Source organism: Gouania willdenowi, chromosome 18 (assembly GCF_900634775.1).
Source record: "Gouania willdenowi chromosome 18, fGouWil2.1, whole genome shotgun sequence".
Lineage (NCBI taxonomy): Eukaryota > Metazoa > Chordata > Actinopteri > Blenniiformes > Gobiesocidae > Gouania > Gouania willdenowi.
In genome coordinates this window covers 2,765,261-2,789,543 of record NC_041061.1, presented here as the reverse complement: position 1 = coordinate 2,789,543, position 24,283 = coordinate 2,765,261, and the positions used below count along the sequence as shown (strand labels likewise).

The 24,283-nt window shown below is 36.6% G+C and overlaps 1 protein-coding gene across 4 annotated transcripts in view; it reads right to left on the bottom strand.

Moving 5' to 3' along the window:
- Positions 1-24,283, bottom strand: part of arhgap36 (Rho GTPase activating protein 36) — a 32,782-nt gene that overhangs the window by 4,120 nt on the left and 4,379 nt on the right. For 2 of the 4 annotated variants that reach the window (XM_028474823.1, XM_028474826.1), the window contains exons 2-6: positions 12,524-12,680; positions 7,401-7,469; positions 4,109-4,401; positions 1,099-1,306; positions 448-503 (exon numbers count right to left, since the gene is read on the bottom strand). In XM_028474823.1, the coding sequence (XP_028330624.1) occupies positions 448-503; positions 1,099-1,306; positions 4,109-4,401; positions 7,401-7,469; positions 12,524-12,680 (783 nt within the window). Of the gene's footprint in view, positions 1-447; positions 504-1,098; positions 1,307-4,108; positions 4,402-7,400; positions 7,470-12,523; positions 12,681-17,428; positions 17,850-24,283 lie in introns of those variants that run through there. The other 2 variants (XM_028474825.1, XM_028474824.1) reach the window with 2 other exon arrangements.

Here is a 24,283-nt window from a genome sequence, read left to right as displayed (position 1 = left end):
TTTTATTATTATTTCTTGTATCGCATTTATTCTTTTATAATTGTATATATTAATGAATGTAACATTATGCAATATATTTACGTTTGGGTTTCTTTCCCTCATTCTTTTTTTTTATTTTTTATTTATTTATTTTTAAATAAAACTTTTTTTTAACATCATTTATTTGTTTTTGCCATTTATTTTTTTATTTATATCTTCTTGCACTTTCTCTCCACAGCCACCAGGGGGCTCTATTAGCTGCAAGTTACACATGATTCTCAACCTTTAATAAAGGCCAAAGACCATAGTTAGTTTGACATGGATTAAAAACTCTTAAAATCTGCTTTAATAAACATTTTAACAGTTCTTTTTTCTTTAAGTTTGTTGTGTTGAAAGCTTTTATTTTGAAATTCCAAATTCAGGGACCTGTAAGACATTTTATTCTGTTTTGACACTTTTTAAACTCACCTGTCTCACTCTCTTCTTCGAGCTCCCGACTCGAAATATTCCCACAGTTTGAAGACCTGATGAAAGGGGGCGGAGTTAAAAAAAAATGTTGTTTACATCCACACAACTGTGAGCTGACACACAAACAACACAAACTATTACACAGTGTCACAACCTAAAGTCTGTGAGAGAAGCACGAAAAGTAAGGACAGAAAAATACACAAAACAACAGCAAAAATACACAAAAATGACTCCAAAAAAACAAAATACGGCAACAAAAAGGCACAAAATTACTCGCAAAACACACAAGACAACTACGAATTACACTGAACTTAAGAAATACACAAAATGACAACAAATACACAAAAAAAACCCCATAAAACAACAACAAACACAGAAGCTGAGAGAAAAGTATTAACATTACAACAAAAATACACAAAACAACACAAATGTACACAAAATGAGAGAAAAACGAGAGTTTGTGCTAAGTTAATTACCATCTTTACGTTAGTTAAAGGTGGTTCCATGTTTTCGGGGGTAAATGTAGATTTGTTAAAATCAGTAAAATCATGAGGAACTTCAAGGAGGAAGTAGCTTTATTGTTAGCATTAGCGTTGACATTAGCATTAGTGTTAACATTAGGACACCGAGGACTACGCCACATGGCCTCACCGTGGTCCAGGATGTGGCTGCAGCAGCGCTCCACCACCCGGGGAACCTGTCTGTAGATCGGGTTCAGGCTGAGCTTGGTTTGGCTCCGCCCCTCCGATGACCCCGCCCTCATTCGCTCCAGCTCGGCCGGGTGAGAGAGCTGCAGCGCCTCCAGCAGGCGGGACTGACTCTCCACCAGGTCAGAGATGGAGTCCACCGACAGACCGCCCTGAAGGAACGGAGCAACAACATCTGGTTACTCATCCATCCACCATCCATCCATCATCCATCCACCCATCGGGACTGACTCTCCACCAGGTCAGAGATGGAGTCCACCAACAGACCGCCTTGAGGGAATGAAGGACCATCGTCTGTTTATTCATCCAACCAACCATCCATCCATCCAACCAACCAACCAAACACCAAAGACTGACTCCCCACCAGGTCAGAGATGAAGTCCACCAACAGACCGCCCTGGGGGACGCAACAAACGACCATCATCTTTTCATTCATCCAACCAACCATCCAACATTGACTGATTCTTGTCTAACTCTCAACATTTTAGTCCAAGTATTTCAATTTGTCATATTTTGTTGTGAAACGTCAGAGTGACTGCCCTCTATGTGGTGAAACCTGGCTATTACAATTTCATTTTGCTATTGGCTGAGAATGGTAGTTTATGATGTTTTGGTGGCTTCTTACGTCACTGCTGGCTCCGCCCACTCCTATAAAAACTATCACCTGTGGACTTTGTTCACAATTCTCTCAATCCAACCTCCTCACCACAGATTACAGAGTATCGAGTAGTTAGCATAGCATAGCATAGATGGTTTTTGGGAATTTTTATAGTATGAACTGGGCATGTCTTAGCTGCTCCAGGAGCCCCACCCACAATTAAAGGGATAGTTCGCCTATTTAAGACATGACGTTGTATGCAATCCTCACCAGCACTATATTGCATACACATTGTCTCACTCAGTGGTCACCTCCCTGGCGCGGATTGATGGAAACGGAAGAGAAAATAGTGCAGATTAAAACTGGAGGTATGAATTTTTTTTGTGGGCGGTTTTGTGATGTAAATGAATCAAGCTTTCAAACGCATATATTTTTTTCTATTAAAAACGCACAGTTTTGTGGCCCCGGAAACTAACCGGGACTACTTTCTTGACCAACTTCAAGCGGCCAGAACTCGGACCAGGGAGGTGACCACTGAGTGAGACAATGTGTATGCAATATAGTGCTGGTGAGGATTGCATACAACGTCATGTCTTAAATAGGCGAACTATCCCTTTTAGGCATTTTTTTTAAAAATCCCCCCCCCCTAGTGGCAGGTCAGCAAAAAACCTGAGGGTTTAGTTAAACTTTAACCTCAGGAATTTGGGTAATAGTCAAAAATGTAATTTTTTATGTGAATTATTGATTGGAGTTAACTAGGAATAACTTTTTAATCACTGATACTGATATTTTAGATGATGCTCAAATATATTTTCCAAACTACATTTAAAATCCCTGTTAATTTTGAAAATTTCCCAAGAAGGGTCCCAGCTTAGAAAATTCATGGAATGTTTTGAACCCAAGGTGAAATGTGGTGGTTTTTCCTGGATATGATACAGTTACTTAAAATGACTTCCAAATTCTGGTTAATTCCAATAAATAACTCCCATGAAGTCTATATTTTTTGATTATTCCCAGTAGCCCTTCTGCAACCCCTAACTGTGGATGATTATCAGGTTTGCAGCTCTACCTTACGTCTACCTGCTGGTCTTTATTCACAGAGCTGTGACTGCTGTGTGACCTGCTGGTATAAATACATCATCACCTCCTCATGCTTCACTAAATCAAAGAGCAGCAGTGAGACGGAGAGGAGAGGCTCTCCTCATAAATAAATCACTCCACATCATCGGAGCAGTTGAACACTTATAAAACACTCAGGGAGATGTTTGTGGTGAGAGATGAAGTGTTTGGAGTTTCTAACGTCAGCAGCAGAGACAAAACTCAGCTCAGGAACGTAAACACACACACATGAGAAATGCCCAGAATGAGATATTAGGAGAAAAATGTTCAGTGGTTGGTGTTTTGGTTGATCCACTCATGGGAGTGAGAACTTTTCCAGCATAAACCATCGATGGAGCGTCTGAAAAACCATCAACTACGTCTCACTTTTCAGCATTAAATCATCAAACAGACTCAGAAAGAACTCGTCCTGGTCCACGTGGACACAATCCAGTCTGGATTCATGGTTTCATCAGTCTCAGTCAGCTTTGTAAGTCATTCAGGTGCTGAACTGAAACAATGGAGGAGCCCAGAGGTCAGAGGTCACATCCCACAGTCATCCTCAGAGTGAGTCAGCAGCAAAACCACCAACGTTTACTGGAAAGCTTCACAACACATGATGGTTCCAGTTCCAGTCTGTGAGAAAACAGACTTTTACTGGGAATACACCTTTGTCCTCACTTTCCTATCACTCATATCTGCACATCTTAATATCCTGATATCTTCATATCACTCATACTCATTCATACGAGGAAATTTGGGTAAAGTGCCTTGCCCAAGGACACAACAACAATGACATTAACACTCCCTTATCATTGGATTAATACCCCCTTATCTTTACATTGGCATCCCCTTATTATATTAATAACCCCTTATCTTTACATTAGTACCCCCTTATGAATATATTAACGCCCCCGTTTATTACATTAACAACCCCTTATCATTACATCCACATCCCCTTACCATTACATTAGTATCCCCTTATTAATACCCCCTTGTTTGTTGTTCATGTTTTTACAGGATCCTCTGAACTCTTTTCTTTTTTTAGAGAAACAGATAAAAGACATTTAACCCTTTCATTGATTTTGGCTTATATTTTTAATCTGCCTTCACATGTAGTCAACTCACGCCACATTATTTCCAATTACACTTTATCAAGGAGATCATTTAGAAATGTTTCAAAGAATCCTCTGCAAAGTTACAGTTACACGCTGAAGCTAGGAAAAGGTTTGAAAGAGAGTTCAGAGAGCAGACTCACCCTCCTCTGTCCTCGGCCACTGTTATCCCGACCAGCTGGTGGTACCACTTTGTTCTGGGAGTCGGCAATGGGGGCTGGAGCCACTGAGTTAGCTCCTGTGAGGGACAAGGGGCTGACCAACGCTTTGGTCCCATTGAAGAACTGGCGCTTCTCGGCCCTGAAGCGCAGAACGCTGGCCTCCAGGTCCAGGCAGTCTCGCCGGCTCTCCTTCAGAGCGTCCTGCCGCCGCTTAAAGGCGCGGTCATTGGCGATGACCTGCGACAGCGGGATGCCGAAAGCTTTGGGATTCAACTCTGGAGATAGAACGAGGTTGGTCAGCTTCAGTTTGAGATTAGAGTGGAAGAATTTTGACTACGAGAGGACGGAAACAAAACCAGAAAAAGATTAGACCAAGAACAAGACAACAAGACAAAGCCAAAGACCAGACAAAAACTAGACACAGACAAGCCAAAAGAAAGCCAAAGACTACAGAAAAACTAGAGAAAGACTAGGCTACACAAAGATTACACCAAGACAAGCCACAATCTGGACAAAGGCAAGACAAAGACTCGGCATAGACTACACAAAGACTAGACTAGGCTAGACAAAGCCAAAGACCAGATGAAACTTGGCAAAAACTAAACAAAGACAAGCCAAAGGAAAGCCAAAGACCAGACAAAAACTAGACGACACAAAGGTTACATCAAGACAAGTCACAAACTAGACAAAGACTAGGCATAGATTACACTAAGACTAAAATAAACAAAAACTTGACAACATAAAGTAGACAAAAGGCAAAACAAAGACTAGGCTTAGACGACACAAAGACTAGAGAAAGAGTTGACTATGCTAGACAAAGCTAAAGACTAGATTAAACTAGACAAAAACTAGACACAGACCAGACAAAGACTAGTCATAGACTAGACAAAGGTTAGATGAAGACAAGAACACACAGATATTACACCAAGACAAGCTACAAACTAGACAGTGACCAGCCAATGACGAGACAAGGACAAGATTGAGGTTGAGGTTCGGGCTGACGATGATAGGACAAAGATTAAAGAAATACATTCTTATTCATTAAATTAAGACAAATAACTTAAAAACAAGGCAAATAAGATATGACAAGTTCAATCACGACAAGCCAAGATAACATCAGTTAAATTAAACTAATAAAAACTAATATGAGGTCAACTGAGCAAAGATAATGATGAACTTAGACAAGAAAAGATAAATCTTACCAAGCTAAGACTAAACAAGAGTCACAAACAAAACAAGCAATGGGTTAGCTGAACATAGTTGATTGCAACAGACAACCAAAAAATATCTAAAGCCAACACAGTTATCAACACTAAAAATCAACACTTAATGAAATCATCTACTTTAAACTAAGATAAGATGAGCAAAGCTAGAGCCATCTACGTTTAGCCAAAATATGCTAAACAAAGACAAGCTAATATGAGAGTGAAAGGAAAAAGTCACACTAGGTTACAGCACATCCAATTAAATTATATAAGATAATATGCTGAAAGTAGATAACCTGGGTCAAGTTTCAATAAAGGAAGCTCTGATATGATCATTTAACAGATTTTGATTCTTTTATTAGACCCGAAGCCCAAAAACTTATTTTAATTAAATAATATTAAAATGTATAATGTGTAAAAACTTTCCTATCCATTCACACATTGAAACTGATGTGGACGAGTCTGTAGTTGTATTTACAGACTACATTCCTGAGGTCTGATACCATCTGAAGTCCAAACAGGAAAATGATCAGACTTTCATGTTCAGGGAAAAACTTAAAAACAAGCAACAAGGTGGAAATTCAAGACTTTGAAGCAGTGGATTTTCTACATGTTCTACTACCTTTGTTGTTGAATAAGAGAGAAAGAAGGGCATTGTTTAGTGACGAAGTGAAACAAACTCATTACCTCAGGAATGCAGTACAGTACATGGGCCGATCGAGGCCTAAGCAGTGTAAGAATAGACAGCAGGGATACAAGGCGCGGGTAAGACGTGGACTGACGCCTAATCCTGTTAGAGCGACCGCGACCACAAACCATCGCTCTCAGACTGATACCGGCTTACCGTGGCAAAGCCAACCTGACTGAGATCAGGAGGTTTAGAGTCCGCGGCTCTGCGTCCACGGCACATCCGCCTCCTGATCGCAGAAAATCTACTTACAGCGTTTACCAAGCAAAAGAACAACAGGAATAATTACCAGAATTAAAGACCAGCAAGGGTTTTAGACATTCCTCTAATCACATTGCATTGTGACTAGCCTCCATTTTACAGTGCAGGGTGTGTGGGTTAAACTGGGATTAGTCTACATCTTTATGTCAATCGTTTAAATGGTGCGTTGGAGTTTAATTCTGTTTATTCAATCATAGTTCATTCTCTTCTGTTTTCTTTCTTTTCATCACTATTTTACTGAAGGTCCATTGTTCTATGAATCTGTGATGTGAGATTTGATTTCTTTATCTAAATTACATTCACTGTTATCCAGGAAGTTTAGTATAATCTGTGCCATAGTATATTGTCATCTTAAAGATGTAAATCCTTGTTTTAATCAGACATAAAATGGTCTAAAAGTGACCAACAATGATGGAAAAGGTTGTGAAATAGAATTTTAAAAACCACAGAAATGGTTTAAAAGTTGCTAACTAGAGCGCCCAAAAACGGACATAAAAAGTGGTAAAAAGGGTTCAAAGTGTCAATATTCGAACAATTATTTTAAACTGGAAAATAATGGGCATGAAAAATCGTGAATGTGGTTCAATTGGCAAAAATAATCATTAAATATGGTGAAAAGAGGTTAAAAGTGACAATATTGGGTCAACGTACATGACATTAGGTGGAAAAGTGATTGAAAGGGTTTATAAGTGCTGAAAATGTCTAGAAAGTGGAAACAATTGTGCAGAAAAGACACTGAAATGTGATGAAGTGGCAGAAATGGGAGTAATGTAGCACAAATGCATTAAAAAGAGCAAAAATATGGCAAGAAAAATTGATGAAAATATGGCAGATTTGGTGTAGTTGCAGGAAAAAAGAGTAAAAAATAAGCAAAATGGGCTCAAAAGTTGAGAACCCCTGCAATAGAAGACTCTGGTTCAGGCTTTGGTCATTGGTGAACAGGTGGAGTTACTTGGAGACGTTAAATAGTCCACGACTGTGATTGTTTCCATGTGACGGACAGGTGACCTGGACTTTATTCAGCATAACGTGTGGAAACAACACGGTTAGGGGAGAGAACAAAGGAGGACTTTGTGTTGTTAAAGTAAAGGTGCCTTCACGGTTTAGTCTACAGACTCACCTCGCTCCTTCTTCTCTTTGGAAAACGAGTCAAACTTCCTGCGTATGGATTTTCTCCGTTTGTGTGTTTCTGTAATGAAAGGAAAAAAAAGGACTTCAGACGTGTTTTTAACATTAATATCTACATTTACCCTTACATACGTTGGAGCTCCTACAGTGGCTGTAAAACCCCTTACGTTCATTATCTCCGGCCCACAGTTCTTCCTCAGTTCAGAGTGAAGCGGACCTTTTTCAGTCGTCGTGACCTTGATGTTTGTTTGGACAGGCCTTACCGCCCAGGACACCAGGGACAAAGGAAACCATACGTCTGTGTGTATTAGTGGAAACTAAAAAGGCAGAATGTCTAAGAAAACAGTAGATAAGCTCCTCCACAATGTCAGAAATCAGTCAAGCATCATTTCCATTAGAGCTCTACATGGGTTCTCAACCTGTGGGTCAACAAATAAACCTGTGAAGGGGGGTGAACTCTCTTTAAACACTGAGTACGTGAAGAAACAAAGTGACGGAATCTACATTTAGGGATAAAGCATCACTTTCCTAAAATATCTATAAATACATTCATATGTCTATAAACGTGGACGACTCTCTAAACATTGTTGTAGTTGCTGTGAAACAACAACATTCCTGTGTGTTATTAAGTGATAAAAGTGGAGGTTACAGCAAAAGTTGTTCACTGTGTTTGTGCAGCTTTGTTGTGTTTGCAGAGAGTCCGTCTCCTGGCCTCAGGCCGTTGTTTGGGTTACGGAGCCGCTGTTTGGACATCACTAAGCCCAGCCCGGCTCCTTTTCTCCTATTAAGGAACGCCAGGAGTCGCCCACTTCTCACACGCAGCAGCCAGAGAGAGGAACCGCCTGTTGGGGACCGTGCGTGGGTCAGATTCCCACGACTGCAGGAAATTAGCGTTTATTTCTAAAGCGCTCGGCTCCGCCCACTGCGCACACGCCGCCTCCAGTGTGTGCGTACATAGTGTGTGATTATATAACACACAGCACAGCTTTACTACCAACCTACTCACACTATTCTGTCTCACTTTAGCGTAACCTGAGGGAGCTTCCTGTGGGTGATTGCATGTTCTCCTTTTTAATTACAATTATTACCAGTCAGAATAAAAAGAAGAAGAAATCTCATCAGATGATGAGTTATTACAACTACTAGTACAGTGCCCGTCACAAGTATGTATTCATAGAGTGGGAGGAGCTTAAGTAGAGTTAACAATTATAGCCAAATGAGTATGTGTTTAAAGGTTGAGTGTACAAATAGGTGTACATACTCTGTAGTGTTATAAAGGGTTTATTTGTGGGTGTAAAATAAAATTAAACTATTAGAAGAACAACACTGTTGTCACAAACGTACCTAAACTTATATATTTGTTTAATGTTAGCTAATTGTTGGGGTACCATCCAATTTCTACTGAGTATTATCATTACTACTACTCCCTCTTCTCCATTAATATTTTTGCCATTTATTCTATTTTTAATTACCTTTTAGGTATTAGGGCTACGTGCAAGGAAAGAAACACTTTATATTTACTGTACAATCTGGCAATCTGCAATATAATTACACACTTTAAAACTTTAATCAGTTCTTCCATATCTAATATTAGCATTTAACACTAGTGAAATATGTATGTTCATGATCTACTAAACTGTTTCATTATTCATACTTTTATTTTCTGTCCTATTGTGTTTTTAAGGACACATTGTTTCTCTCTCTAATTACTCGTGCTGCTCATACTGGTCATGAAGACAAACTGTTTTACTAGTTACTGTTGTTTAATTGATTTTATTATCTTATGTTGTTGACATCAAACTGCTGAAGGGACTAAAGATGGAAATTAACCGTTGGCTAATCCATGTATATGTTTATTAATATGTATTGTCCCTGTTTTAAATAAAATAAACTAAAACTCAAAGTAAAATAGCGTGTTGGTTTTATTCTATGGGACATGCTCATGATAAATTGATAAAGTTTTCACCAATGATTCGGTTTAGGTAGAATCTGATAAAAGACAGAAATTTGTACAAATAAAACTATTTATGTAGCATTTAACATTTTTTTGTGCAGGGGTGCTTATCGTTCAATGTTAGTAATTATTATACAAACAGATGGAACTTAGTGAGCAGACTGAGAATAACTTCATCTATAAATCGTGTGTGTGTGTGTGTGTGTGTGTGTGTGTGTGTGTGTGTGTGTGTGTGTGTGTGTTAATACCTTTCCTCTTTGTGGTTGTGGTACCACGTAGAAAAAAGTGCATGCACCCAAGTGTGTGTATGTGTGTGTGTGTGTGTGTGTGTGTGTGTGTGTGTGTGTGTGTGTGTGTGTGTGTGTGTGTGTCGCTCCTTTCTATCTCTCCGTGGGCTCACTCTCACACACACGCGCATCAGCTGCGCGCATGCACCATTTTTAAAAAGTTTCAGCTTGAACAGACACTGAGTCAGTGAGATATTCACTCCACGCACACGCACACGCACACACACGCACACACACACACGAGTTACTACAAAGTTCCAAAAAGATTTGGAACAAAAAGTTATCATTCAATATTGATCGCGACAATAAGTTTGTAACGTTATTGTAACATTAAGTTACTGAACAAAAAGTTACAACAATGTTACAATATCATTAATATTTTGGACAAAAAGCCATCATCCAATAGGAAGAGTAGTTAGCATACAGTAATAATAAACTATAGATAAATAAGTTATCAGAATTAGAAGTTATTAGACAATCAGGTAAAATGATCATGTTCCTCAAAACGTTTCAGAAAAGAAAACTTTTGGAAATTAAAACTATTGTTTAAATGTGACACCAGTAAGAATTGAACTATTTCATTTCAACGACATCATGTGGAAAACACGTCTTTGGTTTAAAAAACACAAGTTTAAAAAAAAAAAAGCTGATTCAGAGGAAAGAGGAGGGAACGCTTAGAGTTTAGTTGCAACAAATACTGTGGATTCCAGTGAGCTGGAGTATCAACACATACTGGAACGTTCCAGGGAATCCACAGACGGACACGTATCAGCTGAGTTCCTCACAACCACAGGAAAGTCGTCCGTCCATGTTTTTCAGATTTTCCAGACGAGACATTCTTTGATTATTTCCAGATATTTGGGGTTTTATTTTGTAGAACTATTTTAAACACTTTTTGTGTTTCCTGATCTTCGTTTGATAAAGGTTTTAGTCTCATTCTGGTTTTACTGGTTGGATAAAATCAGTTTCTCAATCAGAGTAAATAACGTGAATTATTTCAGTTTTTCTATCGAACGAGACTCAATGAAGGTGTGTTTATTTTTGTTGTCTCTTTGTGTATTTCTGTCTTTTTTTGAAATATTTTTTTTGCATTATTATGGTCATTTTATGTTCATGGAGTAGTGTTAACATTTAGTTTATTTTTGTAGTATTTCTGTGTGATTTGGAGTAGATTCTTGTGTATTTGTGTCTTTTTGTGGTTATTTTGTGTATTTTTCTGTTTGATGGGAGTCATTTTGTCCATTTTTGTGGGTTTTTTTTATATTTTAAGAGTCATTTTTCTGTATTTCTGTAGACATTTTGTTACATTTTGTAGTATTTCTGTTTGCTTTGGAGAGCATTTTTGTGCTTTTCTTGCAATTTTGTGCATTATTGTGGCCATTTAGTGTTTATGGAGTAAATTTTGTGTATTTCTGTTGACATTCTGTTTGCCTTGGACTACATTTTTTGTGTTTTCTTGTCTTTTCTTGTATTTTTGATGTCCCTATGTGTGTATTTCTATTTGATGGGTTTTTGGAGTCATTTTGTGTTTTTCTGATGTCATTATGTCTATTTTTGTAGTAGTTTTGTGGGTTTTTTGTTGTCTTTTTGCTGTTGTTTTGTGTATATTTCTAATAGACGAGACTAGAGGGAGTCGTTTAATGAAGGTCTGATTAAAGAGAGAAACTAATAGGATGTTTATTTTGAATTATCGTCACACTTGTCCTCAATCAGCAGGAGTTCAGGAGGTCAACGCTAAGAACCCTGAGAGAAAAAAGCAGCTTATGCTCGCCTTCGTTTCTAAGCAACCGTGATCTCACTGACCTGGACTGGCCCACCCGTAGGTGCACACGGGACCAAACGCCTCCCACAATGCATTGCACTATGAGGGAGTGATGCTCCAACAGGAAAACCATCCTGATTATTGGCCGGGTTCATGAGTTTAACTCAAGAGGAATGTTCCTCCTCAGTGAACCCTTCAAAATAAAATAACCAGGAGCTCAAAGAATAAGATATTTTGTGCCACCTATAAAGTAAATCTAAAAAAAATGACTTGAAAACAGACAAAACAACAACACAAACACACTTAAAGATGAAAGAAAACTGGAAAACAAGCACAAACACACAAAATAAATGATAAAAAATATGCAAAATGACTCCAAAGATAAAAGATAACAACAAAAAACACAAAATGACTCACAACACACAAGACAACTAAAAAAAACCAACAAAACCACAACAACAATACATCAAAATGAATTTAAAAACACAGTAAAACAAACAGAAGACAATAAAAAATACACAAAATGACAGAAAAACCATCACAGAAATGAGTTCAAAATTAAAAGTACTTCACAATACAACAACAACATATGAGAAAAATATACAAAATTACTTGCAAAACACACTAGATGATTGCATTAATAACACACACAAAACACAATAAAAAAAACTAAAAATAAACTAAAAAAAAACCCAACAAATATACACAAAATGTGATTAAAAACACGCAAAACAATAAAAAATTATATTGTACAAAACCAATAGCAAAATACACAAGTGACTAAAAACTCCAACTTCAAAAATACAAACAGAAAACAACAAAAAGAGAGAAAAATATATAAAATGACAACAAAAAAACACAAAATGACAAAAAAATAAACCATGACAAAAACTAAAATGCAAAACAGATACTTGCAAAATTTACAATAAAACAACAAACACATACACACAACATGAGAAAAAAATATATCAAATGACAAAAAACTAAAATTCCAAAATGTTGGTTTTTGTTCTAAATGTTGGTCATGTGACCCTCAGATACAATGTGATAAAAGATGAAATGGTTTATGGTGGGAGTAACCAATGGGGTGGGGGGCGGGGTCTGTGCGGTACCTCTGGGGATGCTGATCTTAAAGTCCAGGTCTCGTTCCTCCAGGTGGTACAAAGCCACTTCCTGTAGGCGAGCGCGTTCCAGCTCAGACAAACTCTGGATGGGGACGGGCTGCAGACGCACGCTCTGACCCAACATGGTGGCCCACGTGTGGTCGCCCTGCGTGGAGAAGAGAGGGAGAGGGAGTTTTTCATGATGCATGTTTTTAAAAAGTCATTTTGTGTATTTTTGTCGTCATTTTACGTTTGTGGAGTCAATTCTTTATTTTTCTGTTTACATTTAGTTTATTTTTGTAGTATTTCTGTGTAGTTTGGAGTTTATTTTTGTGTTTTTCTAGACTTTTGTGTATTTTTTTTTAGTCATTTGTGTGCTTTTGGAGTCATTTGTGTATTTCTGTTGTCATTTTGTTTGTTTTTGTAATAGTTTAGTGTATTTTTATTTTCGATTTGTGTATTTTCCTGTTTGATGGGTTTTTTTTGTCCTTTTGTGTTTATAAAGTACATTTTTAATATTGCTGCTCACATTTAGTTTATTTATTAGTTTATTTTTTATTTATTTATTAGTATTTCTGTGTACTTTAGAGTAGATTTTTGTATTTTTCTTGTCCCTTTGTTCATTTTTCTGCTTGATGGATGTTTTTGGAGTTATTATTGTGTATCTCTGTTTATGTTTTGTTTATTTTAGTAGTATTTCTGAATGCTTTGGAGTACATTTTTTGTGTATTTCTTCTCTCTTTGTGTATTTTTCTGTTTGATGGGGATTTTCAGAGTCATTTTATGCATTTTTGTGATCATTCAGTGTTTTGAAATCATTTTTGCGTATTTCTGGTGTCATTTTGTATATTTTTGTAGTAGTGTGGGACATATTTTTTCAGTTTTTTGTTGTCTTTTTTGCTGTTTTGTGTATTTTTTTTACTTCAGGGGCCACACCAATATTAGACAAAGGGCCATTTGTGGCCCCCGGGCCGCCAGTTGCCCATGTGTGTTGTAAAGTATGTAAGAGTACACACACTCGTGTCACATTTTCTCACTGAAGTGGGGAGAGGGTGAATAAAGACGATCTGATAACGTTTAACGAGAACCAGACGCTGACGCTCATCGTGCTTTAACTGAAATGTGTTTCTGATCTGTGTTGTTGTGTAATTGTAGAAGAAGAAGCTCGTACAGAAGCACATAAATCACTCGTCCACTAAGATCAACAGCACAGTGAACGTTGGAATGAGTCTCCATCTTTTCTGAGTGGAAACAGAAACTAATGTGGAAAAAAAAAAAAAAAAAAGTGCTGAAATGAGGTCGTTTGTTCGTCATCGTGGTCTGAGCCACTTTGGATAATCGCTGAAATGCTTCAGGAATGAAAAAAGAAATCAGTTGGATCATTTAATTTGTTTTTCTGATCTCTCAGTAACTCCATAACCAGGACCATAAGCATGTAAAACAATGTTATACAGTACGTGTTTATTCTGAGCCTCTGATAATATTTCATATCTGTGAACATTTAGAGTGACGGACTTCTTTGTAGATCATAGGTTACAATGTATGAAATGTCGACCATAGAATTCTGATTACGTAGAGACAGGTTTCAGCCTCCTCTGACCTTCCTATGATTTTATATGAATTTTTGAAATTCATAAAAATTCAGAATTTTTTTGTGAAAAAACATCTACTGTACGTCTACAGTCAGTTATTTTTACTGTTATGTGTTAGTCGTTGTAAAGTGATCATTCGTGTGAAGCTTCAGATCGATAAGTAAATACATTACATATTTATTATTTATAGTTTCAGGGGTTAAAATGGTGATCTAGAGCAGAGTTAAAGGCTTGCCACGCCCACACTGTGTGAAATATGGAAATACGATAAAACCTATTGATTTCTAATCAGTTCTTTAGTGATGTGTACAAGTTTCACTTCTCTGTGATGATTCCTCTGGAGCTAGAAGCTCAAATATCAGTCCCTGAAATCAAATTAGAAATGAATTTTGATTCAAAACAGCAGGTTTTAGAACAAGAGACTTTTTAGTGCGTCTTAATAGATTCGATATGTCGATACATTTTGCGTCGTCAACGGCAAATGTGTACGAGGGGCTGCTGTTTAAAAGTTAAAGGGGGCGCTAGAGGGCCATTTTTGAAAAAGTTATGTTGAAAATGTGGTAAAATGTTGTGAAATTTGAGGTTTTGGCACCGTTAACATACATGAGACAGATTCTGTTTTCTGCTACAGGAAGTGCGCTCCGTAAAAACTCCTCATTATCTTCCTGACAAATGATCGTCCACTGGTCCAGAGCATTTCTGAACACATTTGGGAAATATGTGTTGAAAAATAAATAAATATTAGAATAAAAAACTGCTTTGGGTGGAATGTAATGTAATGGAATGTAATTTAAAAAATAGAAACAATTAGTTTAAACTGGCATATAATTGTAGCCCCCTGGCTACAATCACATGTATTTACATGAAAATGTTCTACTAATTTTCCCATTTTAAAAAATAAATAAATAAATAAAATGGGCATAAAAACAGTGAATATGGTTAAATTGGCAAAAATAAGGATGAAATATTAGGAAATTCGATTACGATTTTGATTATTACACCCAACGATTACAAAAATAACAATCGAGAAATCACAATTATTTAAAATAATAATAATAATAATAATGATATTTTTATTTTATTTTTTTACACATGTTTTATTCGCTAAATAAAACAAATCCACTATTTCGAACACCTACAAATAATAAAACTTGGCACACAAATGTTATTAATACTAACTTTGAGTTGTTTAATCCACGCACATGCAAGCTCCTCCCCTCCGCCCCGCCCCTCTCAAAGCTAAAGCTAGCCTGCAGGCTAACACAAGGAAAGTTGTTGCTAGTTTAAACATGAGGAGAAATGCAGCTAAAACACTGGTAAACAAGTGACAAGTTAAATTCTCTTCTATAGAAACACTTTGTGTTTGATGATGAAAATCTAGAACAAAGACACGTCACGTAAAAACAAGTGTTTTGTTTTGTGCAAAAATGAACATACTTGACTTTAGTGTTTAAATGATTTTATTTCTGTTTAAAGAATACATTATAGTGTTTATTATTTGTACAAAAAATAAATAACGTTTGGTTGACAAATAATCGTTTGAATAATGGTGATTTCAATTATGACTAAAATAATCCTGATTATTGTTTCTTCTATAATGGAGCAGCCCTATTAAATATAAATATAGTGAAAAGAGGTTAAAAGTAACAATAATAAGTGAATATTAGGTGGAAAAGTGGTGGAAAGGGTTTATAAGTGCTGAAAGTGGAAAATAATGTGCAGAAAAGTCATTGAAATGTGATGTAAAAGTGTCATGTAGCAAAAATGCATTAAAATGAGCACAAATATAGCAATAAAAAGTGATGAAAATAGGATAAAATATGACTTGGTGTAGTAAAAACGGGCTGAAATTGGATTAAAAATTTACTTTAATTTTAAAAAGCAGGTTTTAGAAAATGGCTTCAGGAGATTTTTTTGTGCGTCTTAAATCTTGGGACGTCTACTGTAAATGTGGACGAGGAGCTGCTGTTTCAAAGTTGAAGGGGGCGCTAGAGAGACCATTTAAAAAAAAAGTAATTCCAAAAACATTTTGAAATTAAACATTAAACATGGCAGGTTTTGTCACTTGTAAAAATGTTGAACTACTCCAACGAGACATTCTGTTTAACTATTGGAGAACGATGGACTATTTTATGCTTTTATTCTGAAATGCATTTCAGCATTTACTGTGAAATCAATCATGCAGAGTGAAATTATGGATGTGCATGAAGCTGCTTGTGTTTCCTGATGAGACGAGCCGCTGAATAATGTGACCATAATTACTCTTATTGTTGTAATCTGCATTAAAGGAACACACAGGAAGTACTGGGAGAACTGGAGATACAGCTGGAAAAAATGGAAATGAGATGCATGTAATACCTTATAAATATTAAACATTGTATTTCTGTTGTCGCTTTGTGTGTTTTTCTGTTTGATGGTTTTTGGAGTCACTGTGTACATTTCTGTTCACATTTTATTTATTTTTGTAGTATTTCTGAACGCTTTGGAGTAGATTTTGTGGTTTTCTAGTCTTTCTCTGTATTTTTCTGTTTTTTTTTAAGTCTTCTTGTGTATTTTTGTGGGCATTTTATATTTTTAAGAGTAATTTTTGTGTATTTCTGTGGGCATTTTGTGTATTTTTATGTATTTCTGAATGCTTTGGAGTACATTTTTGTGTTTATCTTGTCTTTTTATTTATTTTTGTGGTCATTTTGTATTTTTGGAGTCATTGTTGAAACACATTGTTATAATCTGCATTAAAGGAAGACAAACAACACACAGGAAGTACTGGGATGATAATATCGTATAAATATTAAAACACAGTTAATGAATGGAAGAAAATTAATATGAAAGACAAATTTGTGTTTCAACCATATTATCATTATAAATAACAACAACAACGAGCAGAAAGGTGGAAGTAAACCATCGTTTCAGACTGGATTCTCTCCATTTTAACCAGTAAAAGTTTTCTGAGTGTGTTTACATCTGAATTTCTCAACTGCTGTGATGAGAAAAACAACAAAAACACACAAAATAATGAAAAACGAGAGAAGAATATACAAAAAACACAAAAGAAACACACAACCACAACAAAAATAAACAAAACCACACAAAAATACACAATGAGAAAAATAAATACATAATAGACAATAAAAAGTCTTTGTAGTGTTAAAGCTCTGATTGGTCACTATTCTAAATGTTAATCATGTGACCCTCACATCAGATACAACTACATGTTTGTGATAAAAGTTGTCCATCTCTGCACTATTACATAAACATCTCCCCTTCAACATAAAAGCAGGCTAAAGTCAGGTTTTCACACAGACAAACATATAAACGGTACCTGACGTTCACTTTCCTTCAGATAAAAAACCTCCTAAAGTCCGTTTTCCAGCTGCTGATCCTCCACATGGGTTCATCTCATCCCAGTGAGACCAGTCTGATGTGGGAGCGCGGGAAACGGAGGGAGGAGTGAGAGGGAGGGACGTCTGAGAGGTGAGGGAGGAAAGGTGAGGGAAAAGGAGAGAAAAACGACAGAAAAAGGATTTTAAAAAAAGGAGGAAAGATGTGAGATAATGAAGAAAAGAAGAGTTTAAAGTTTAACTGGTTTTAAATATGAAGAGAAAGAAAGAAAAGAGAGGGAGACGCTACGTGGGAAAAAACGAGGATGAGAGAGAGAGAGAGAGAGAGAGAGAGGATTACAAAGACAGGATCAACGCTCTATAAAAAGGACAGAAAGAAGAGCAGAGGACGAAGAAGAGAGGGAGGAAATGGGGAAGAGAAAAGAGAGGAAATGTCTAAAGGGAGGAAGAGAAGTGGGAAAAAGAGGAGGAAAATGGAGAAGAGAAAGAGAAGAAAAGAAAGTGTAGGTGAAAAATAGAAGTAAAGAGAGGAAGAAAAGGAGGATGAGAATAAGAATAAAAGAAAGAGGAGGTGGAAAGAGAGGAAGAGAGGGAAGAAAAAGAGGAAAATAAGGAGGATGAAAAGGAGAAAGAAGAGAGGGAGAAAGTGAGGAAAGAAAAGGCGGAAGAAAGCGATGAGGGAATGGGAAAGAGAGGGAAGAGAAAACGAAAAAGGTGGAAAGGGAGGAAGATAAGTTAGATAAAGAGAAGGAAAAGGACAAACATGGAGAGAGAGAAGGAGAAAAGAAGAAAGAAAAAGGAAGGAAATAAGGGAGGAGGAAGAAGAGAGGGAGAAACAGAAGGAAGAAAAAGAGGAAAATGGAGAAGAGGAAGAGGAGAGAGGGAAAGAGAGGAAAGGAAAGAAGGAAAATAGAAGAAGAGAAGCAAAAGGAGAGAGAGAAATAAAGGAGGAAGAGAAGGATGAAAAGTAGAGTCTACCTGAAAAATTCCCCCTTTTAACTGAAGCTCCCACTGTTTATCTGCATTTAACTAATGCTAATGCTAATGCTAACAGTATTTTATAACATATAACTGTATATTAGTCCTGATAGTGAAGCAGTCACACTGGATTTATCATAAAGTCACTTCTGTTTTTCTCTCGTTTCCAGTGGAAAACGTGTGTGAAATGTGCTGTCGTTGACCTTTGACCCCGGCTGGCTCCACCCCCCTCATTTCCAGGTCAAAGGTCACTGCAGCTCTGACTCAGTATAAACAGGATGACGGGTTTGAAAGTAAAACAACGCTGCCATCTACAGGCCTCAGATTGAACTATAACTAAACAACTAATATCTGTCCAGATTAAACAAGAAACCATCAAAGCAGCTTTAAATAAAGGCTCAGACAGGAAGTGGGAGTTACAGCGTGTTTTTACATTTTCAATTCCAGGTTTCAAATGTTTTTTAAACAAAAACTAGACATAAATCATCCAAAACAAATTACAAAAAAAATCTGTGCAGCAGCCGTTTTCATCCAAAACAAAAAAATTGTTGTGTCCTTTTCTCAGTTTGTGTGTTTCTAGTGTAAATCATTGTTTTGTGTGTTTGTTGTCATTTTGTGTGTAGTGTGTGTCCTATTGTGTATTGTGTTGTGCGTCATGTATCTTTCCAAGTGACCAATAAGGAAACTTGAACATGAATCTCTGCACTCCATCTCCATGACGTCATACAAGAGACCAGTCCCATGTGTTTGGGTTAGCTTAGCACGTAGCAGCGCTGACTCAGCATGGTCAAAGGGTAAAGAATAAAGGGACAGTATCAGGTTTTGCCAATTGTCTAATAAGGTCCTTAATGGTTTGTATGTTTTCTTATTTTTTCTGTTATTCTGTTGTTTTGTTTTTTAAAGTTGTGTTTTGTATTTGTCGTTTTGGTATTTTTGTATTGTGTTGTTGTTTCTTTGTGTACGCTAATCGTTTTGTTTGCTTTGGAGAGTTATTTTTGTGCTTTTGTTGATGTTTTGTGTCTTTCGTGTCATTCTATGTCCTTAGTTAGCTTAGCACATAGCAGCGCTGACTCAGCGTGGTCAAAGGGCAAAGGGGGCGGGACTACAATATTAGGTCCACTTATAAGTTCCAAATGTGTAAATATGTTATGTGCGTCCCAAGTATTAAAACTTTGAAATACACACGATAAAAAAAAAAACTGCTGAAACAAAACAAGCTAATGACAAGCTAGCTTGGGGCTAATGTGGGTCAGTGTTCAGGAGGTTTAAAGGGGCTGTAATTACACACACACTTAAACCTGACACTAATACAAGCGTGCGTACGAGGGATAAAAATAGACACACACGCACACACACGCACACACCTGGGGACAATCAGGTTCCAAGCTAACCTGGAATGTTAGCTACAGGAGCTACACAACAATCACACAACAGGAAAAGCTTGAATGAATAAAAACTGTGTATTGTGTATAATGTTAACGCTTCTATTATCCTTGGGGTCAAATTGACCCCATTCAATGTTAATCATTCAAAGAAAAAGTAGTTTACTTTTCTTTTTTTGCTTCATCTTTCGTGACTTTTCTTAATTTAATAATTTAGTACAATTGATTTAGCATAATATTATGATGATAATTTTTCAATGTGCTGAACACATATTGCATACTTTGATGTTCCTCTGGGGTCAATTTGACCCCAAGCTGTTTTAGCTGTGTGTGACCCATGTGTGGATATTTACGTATTCAACAAATATACAAAAGTGGCACAAAAACTATGTCAACAATTCTATAAAAATAATTTTCTGGAGGCAAATAAACCTGGGGTCAGATTGACCCAAAGGGTAAAATGTGTATATTTGTGTATAATATAATATCTATCTCACTACTTTGTTATTGACAAACAAGATAAAACCCATTTCTATACTTCCAAACTTTGAAATTTGTGCAATAAAAACTGTCAGTTTGTGCGTAAATACGTGACATTTTCCTAAATATTGCACTTTCAGTTTGAAGTTTGAAGTGTTTAAAACATAATAACAATTACAAAATTGCAACATTTATATGTACGTAGGTGTAATTTATTAAGTTTGCATTCATAGTTATTTTATTTTGTTTTTATTATTATTTCTTCTAAAAACTAAGTTCCCTTTTGCCCTTTTTCTTCATACATTTTAATTTTTTTACTAATAAAATAAAACAGTAAAAATAATGCTAAAACTTTTTCTGTTTTGGGTTTTAAACTGCAACTACTTTTATTGAAATCTAATTACAACATGTAACTTCACATTACATCATCATTACTCTCAGTGAAGTACAAAGTGGTTTATTCAGTATCATAAAAGAGAAATGTATATAAAACATGTTCCTGACCTCAGAGCGACTCGGTGATATTTGATCGTTTTTATGGTCTGTGAGCAGCTGTCACCAATTTCCTGTCATCACTTCACAGCAGGAAGTGGTAAACGAGTGATTTTAATCAGACATCAGTCCGTCTTCAAACTGAGTCACAAAGTGAATTAGAAACGGTAAAATAAAGGTCAAATGTTTGATATTCAGAAAGACAAAGGCTTTGTGTTTGATCAACGACCATAAACACACACAGGGTGTTCAAGACAAGCAAAGACAAGACAATTCAGTCGTTGACGAGACAAAAATAAAACTGTACAAGACAAAAAAACAGTCTAAATAGTCCAGGCCTTAAGATCATCGAGGCTTCACCAAGATGATAAAAGACAAGACAAATTAAGTCTTTGACAAGATAAAACAAGACAAAAAATAACAAGAAAACAGAAAGGTTAAAGAGTCGAGGCAAACTCGGAGTGGTAAGATTAGACCAGAATCACTAGATTTGAAAAGACAAAGATGATTCAGATATTCCAGTCTTCAAAAAGACAAAAGAAGACAAGACAATTCAGTCGTGGACAAAACAAAAATAAAACAAGACAAGACAAAAAATACAGTCTAAATAGTCCAGGCTTTAACTAAAGGAGAGACAGTCCCATCTTGGATAAAACACCTAGATTAGATTAGAAAAGACAAGACAAGTGAAGACTTTGACAAGACAAGATAAAATAAGACAAGATAAAAAAAAGACACAAAACAAGACAGAAAAGTTAGATAGTTGAGGCAAACTCGGAGTGGTAAGATTAGACTAGACTCACTAAATCGAGTAGATTAGAAAAGATTTTTAAAAGTTCAGATAGTCCAGTCTTCAACAAGACAAGACAAGACAAGACAAGACCTGAGAAGAAAGATAGTCAAGATCTTTCAGGCTTTAACCAGAGGTGAAGATAATCCTGTCTTGTATAAGACAGATCAGATCATCGAGGCTTCAACTAGATTAGAAAAGACAGGACAAGATAAAACAAGACAAAAAACAACACAAGACAAAACAGAAATGTTAAATAGTCAAGGCAAGCTCAGAGTGGTGAGATTAGATTAGATTAGAAAAGACAAAGAACATTCTCATAGTTTACTCTTTAACAAGACAAGACAAAACAAGACAAGACCTGACAAGAAAAAGAGTCAAGATCTTTCAGGCTTTAACTAGAGATGAGACAGTCCTGTCTTGGACAAGAGTCTAGATAGCCCAGTCAACTGGGTTAGACGTCACACATTTGGCAAGACAAAACAAGACAAGATAGGAGACATAGTTCTGTCATCATCATGAGAATAGACAGTCCGACATTTAACAAGATCAAATGAAGATAGTCCAGTCTTTAACTAGACAAGAGAGGTAAGATAGTCCTGTCCTTATCTGAACACCATAGTTTTGATAGTCCTGTTTACAAAAAGAAAATACAGTATTCTAGGTTTCAACTAGAATATACATGACAAGAAAGGGGGGGGGGGGGGGGGTGGACAGGGGGAGAAAAAATAACTTGTCTTTTTCTAATAAATTCATATATTTGTACAGTCACTGTGTTTTTTGGCACTTAAAATATTTGTATTTTACATGAATGATATTAAGAAGTGTATTTTTTCGAATGAACTTGGGAAAACTATAATGAAAACTTTTGACCACTAGGGGTCAATGCTCCCCCTGCACCAATCACACCCATCGCCCCCACAAGACAAGACTAGAGCATAGATAGTCCAGTCTTTAACTAGATTAGAAACCAGAGAAGATGTGACAGGACAAGATAAGGTTTCTCTGATCATTTCCTCCATCCTGAACCATGAAATAAGTTGATGTTGAAAGGACAAACTCAGCTCAAGCTCAGACATGAAGCTCAACAAAGATTCTTTATCAGTTTGGATCTCATGAGGATTCCCAACGTTCCCAGTATCAATGGTTCAATTCATCATGACTCAGCAGGACATTATTCCCAAATGTCACCATATTTATTGATTCATCACTCCGTTACCAACCAGCCTCGACCTTTCGACCCCCTCACCACCAGCCCCCCTCCCCCTCACCATGTGACCACGTCACCCTATCAGGGTCTCCGTGGGGAGGAAATGCCAACGCAGTCGGACGGAAACAAGCTCCCAGCGAGGACGTTGATAACAACTGTTTCTCTTGTTTCTCCCTTCTAAACATCCCCACCCATCACCATCATCACCATCACCACCATCACCACCAACAACAGCTATGCCACTGACGCTACTGAAGGTCGTTCTACTGAAAGCTTCCTACAGGGAGAGGAAGTTACACAACATAACAAACATCCGATCACTTTACGTTAGCGCTCGGCAACCAAAGAGATTGATATGTTTGTTTTAGCCCCGCCCACCAATCAACACCAGGCTGAGAGACACAAATGAATCACTGTTAATAAATTACCAAATATAGTCACATAGATAGTGTTACGGTAATTACTGAAGGTGGGACGATATATCAACATAATGTGATATTAAGACGTCACAAGATGTATCACCGAAGGTACGATTGTTTTATTCCTATTGAATAGTCTATTGCAGGGGTTCTCAACTTTGGGGTCAGGACCCCATTTAGGTCACGAGACACTGGGAGGGGGTTGCCAGATGCCTTCAAGAAGCTAGGAATATTTTTTTTTTAACAATTTAAGCCAATTTTTGCTAATTTTTGTCCTTTTTTCTGCAATTACACCAAACATGCCATATTTTAACCAATTTTCATAAATTTTTCTTGCCATATTTTTGCTCTTTTTTATGCATTTTCACTTCTGCATTAAATTTCAATTAATTTTCTGCACATTTTTTTCCACTTTCAAAACTTTTTTCGTCACTTATAAACCCTTTGCACCAGTTTTCCCACCTAATGTCCCAAATGTCGACCCATTATTGTGACTTTTCAGAATCAGAATCAGTTTTATTTGCCAAGTACAGTTTAAAAAACAATACAAGGAATTTAGCTTGGTGGATAGTGTGAAGAAAAATAAACAAACAAACTAGAAACACTATAATGATAATAAATACAAAGGATAAAGGATCGATATATACATAGAAACAAGTACTGTAGGTAATATTAACCTCTTTTCACCATATTTTGTATTACTTGACACATTTTTGCCACTTTGAGGCCAATATTGACACTTTGAACCTTTTTTTTTTTTTACCCCTATTTCTGTCAGTTTTTGGCCACTGTAAATTGCAACTTTTACCAAATTTTCTGTGTTTTAGTGTAACGAGGTGTGACGTGTTTCACTGGCACCTAGTGACCGGGTGTTTATGTGCTATGCATATATTAGTGCAATTAAATGGTTTTCACGTAAAAAAAACATCATTATAAAAAACATAAAAAACATTTTTTGGATCGATATATCACCAAATCTATTTTTTTCTTACACCCTTACTGTTTATCAACCTGCTGGTTGTAAACGTTTGATATGAATCACTGAAGCCTGAATTCAGGAAATAATCTGCATTGAAAACATTGTT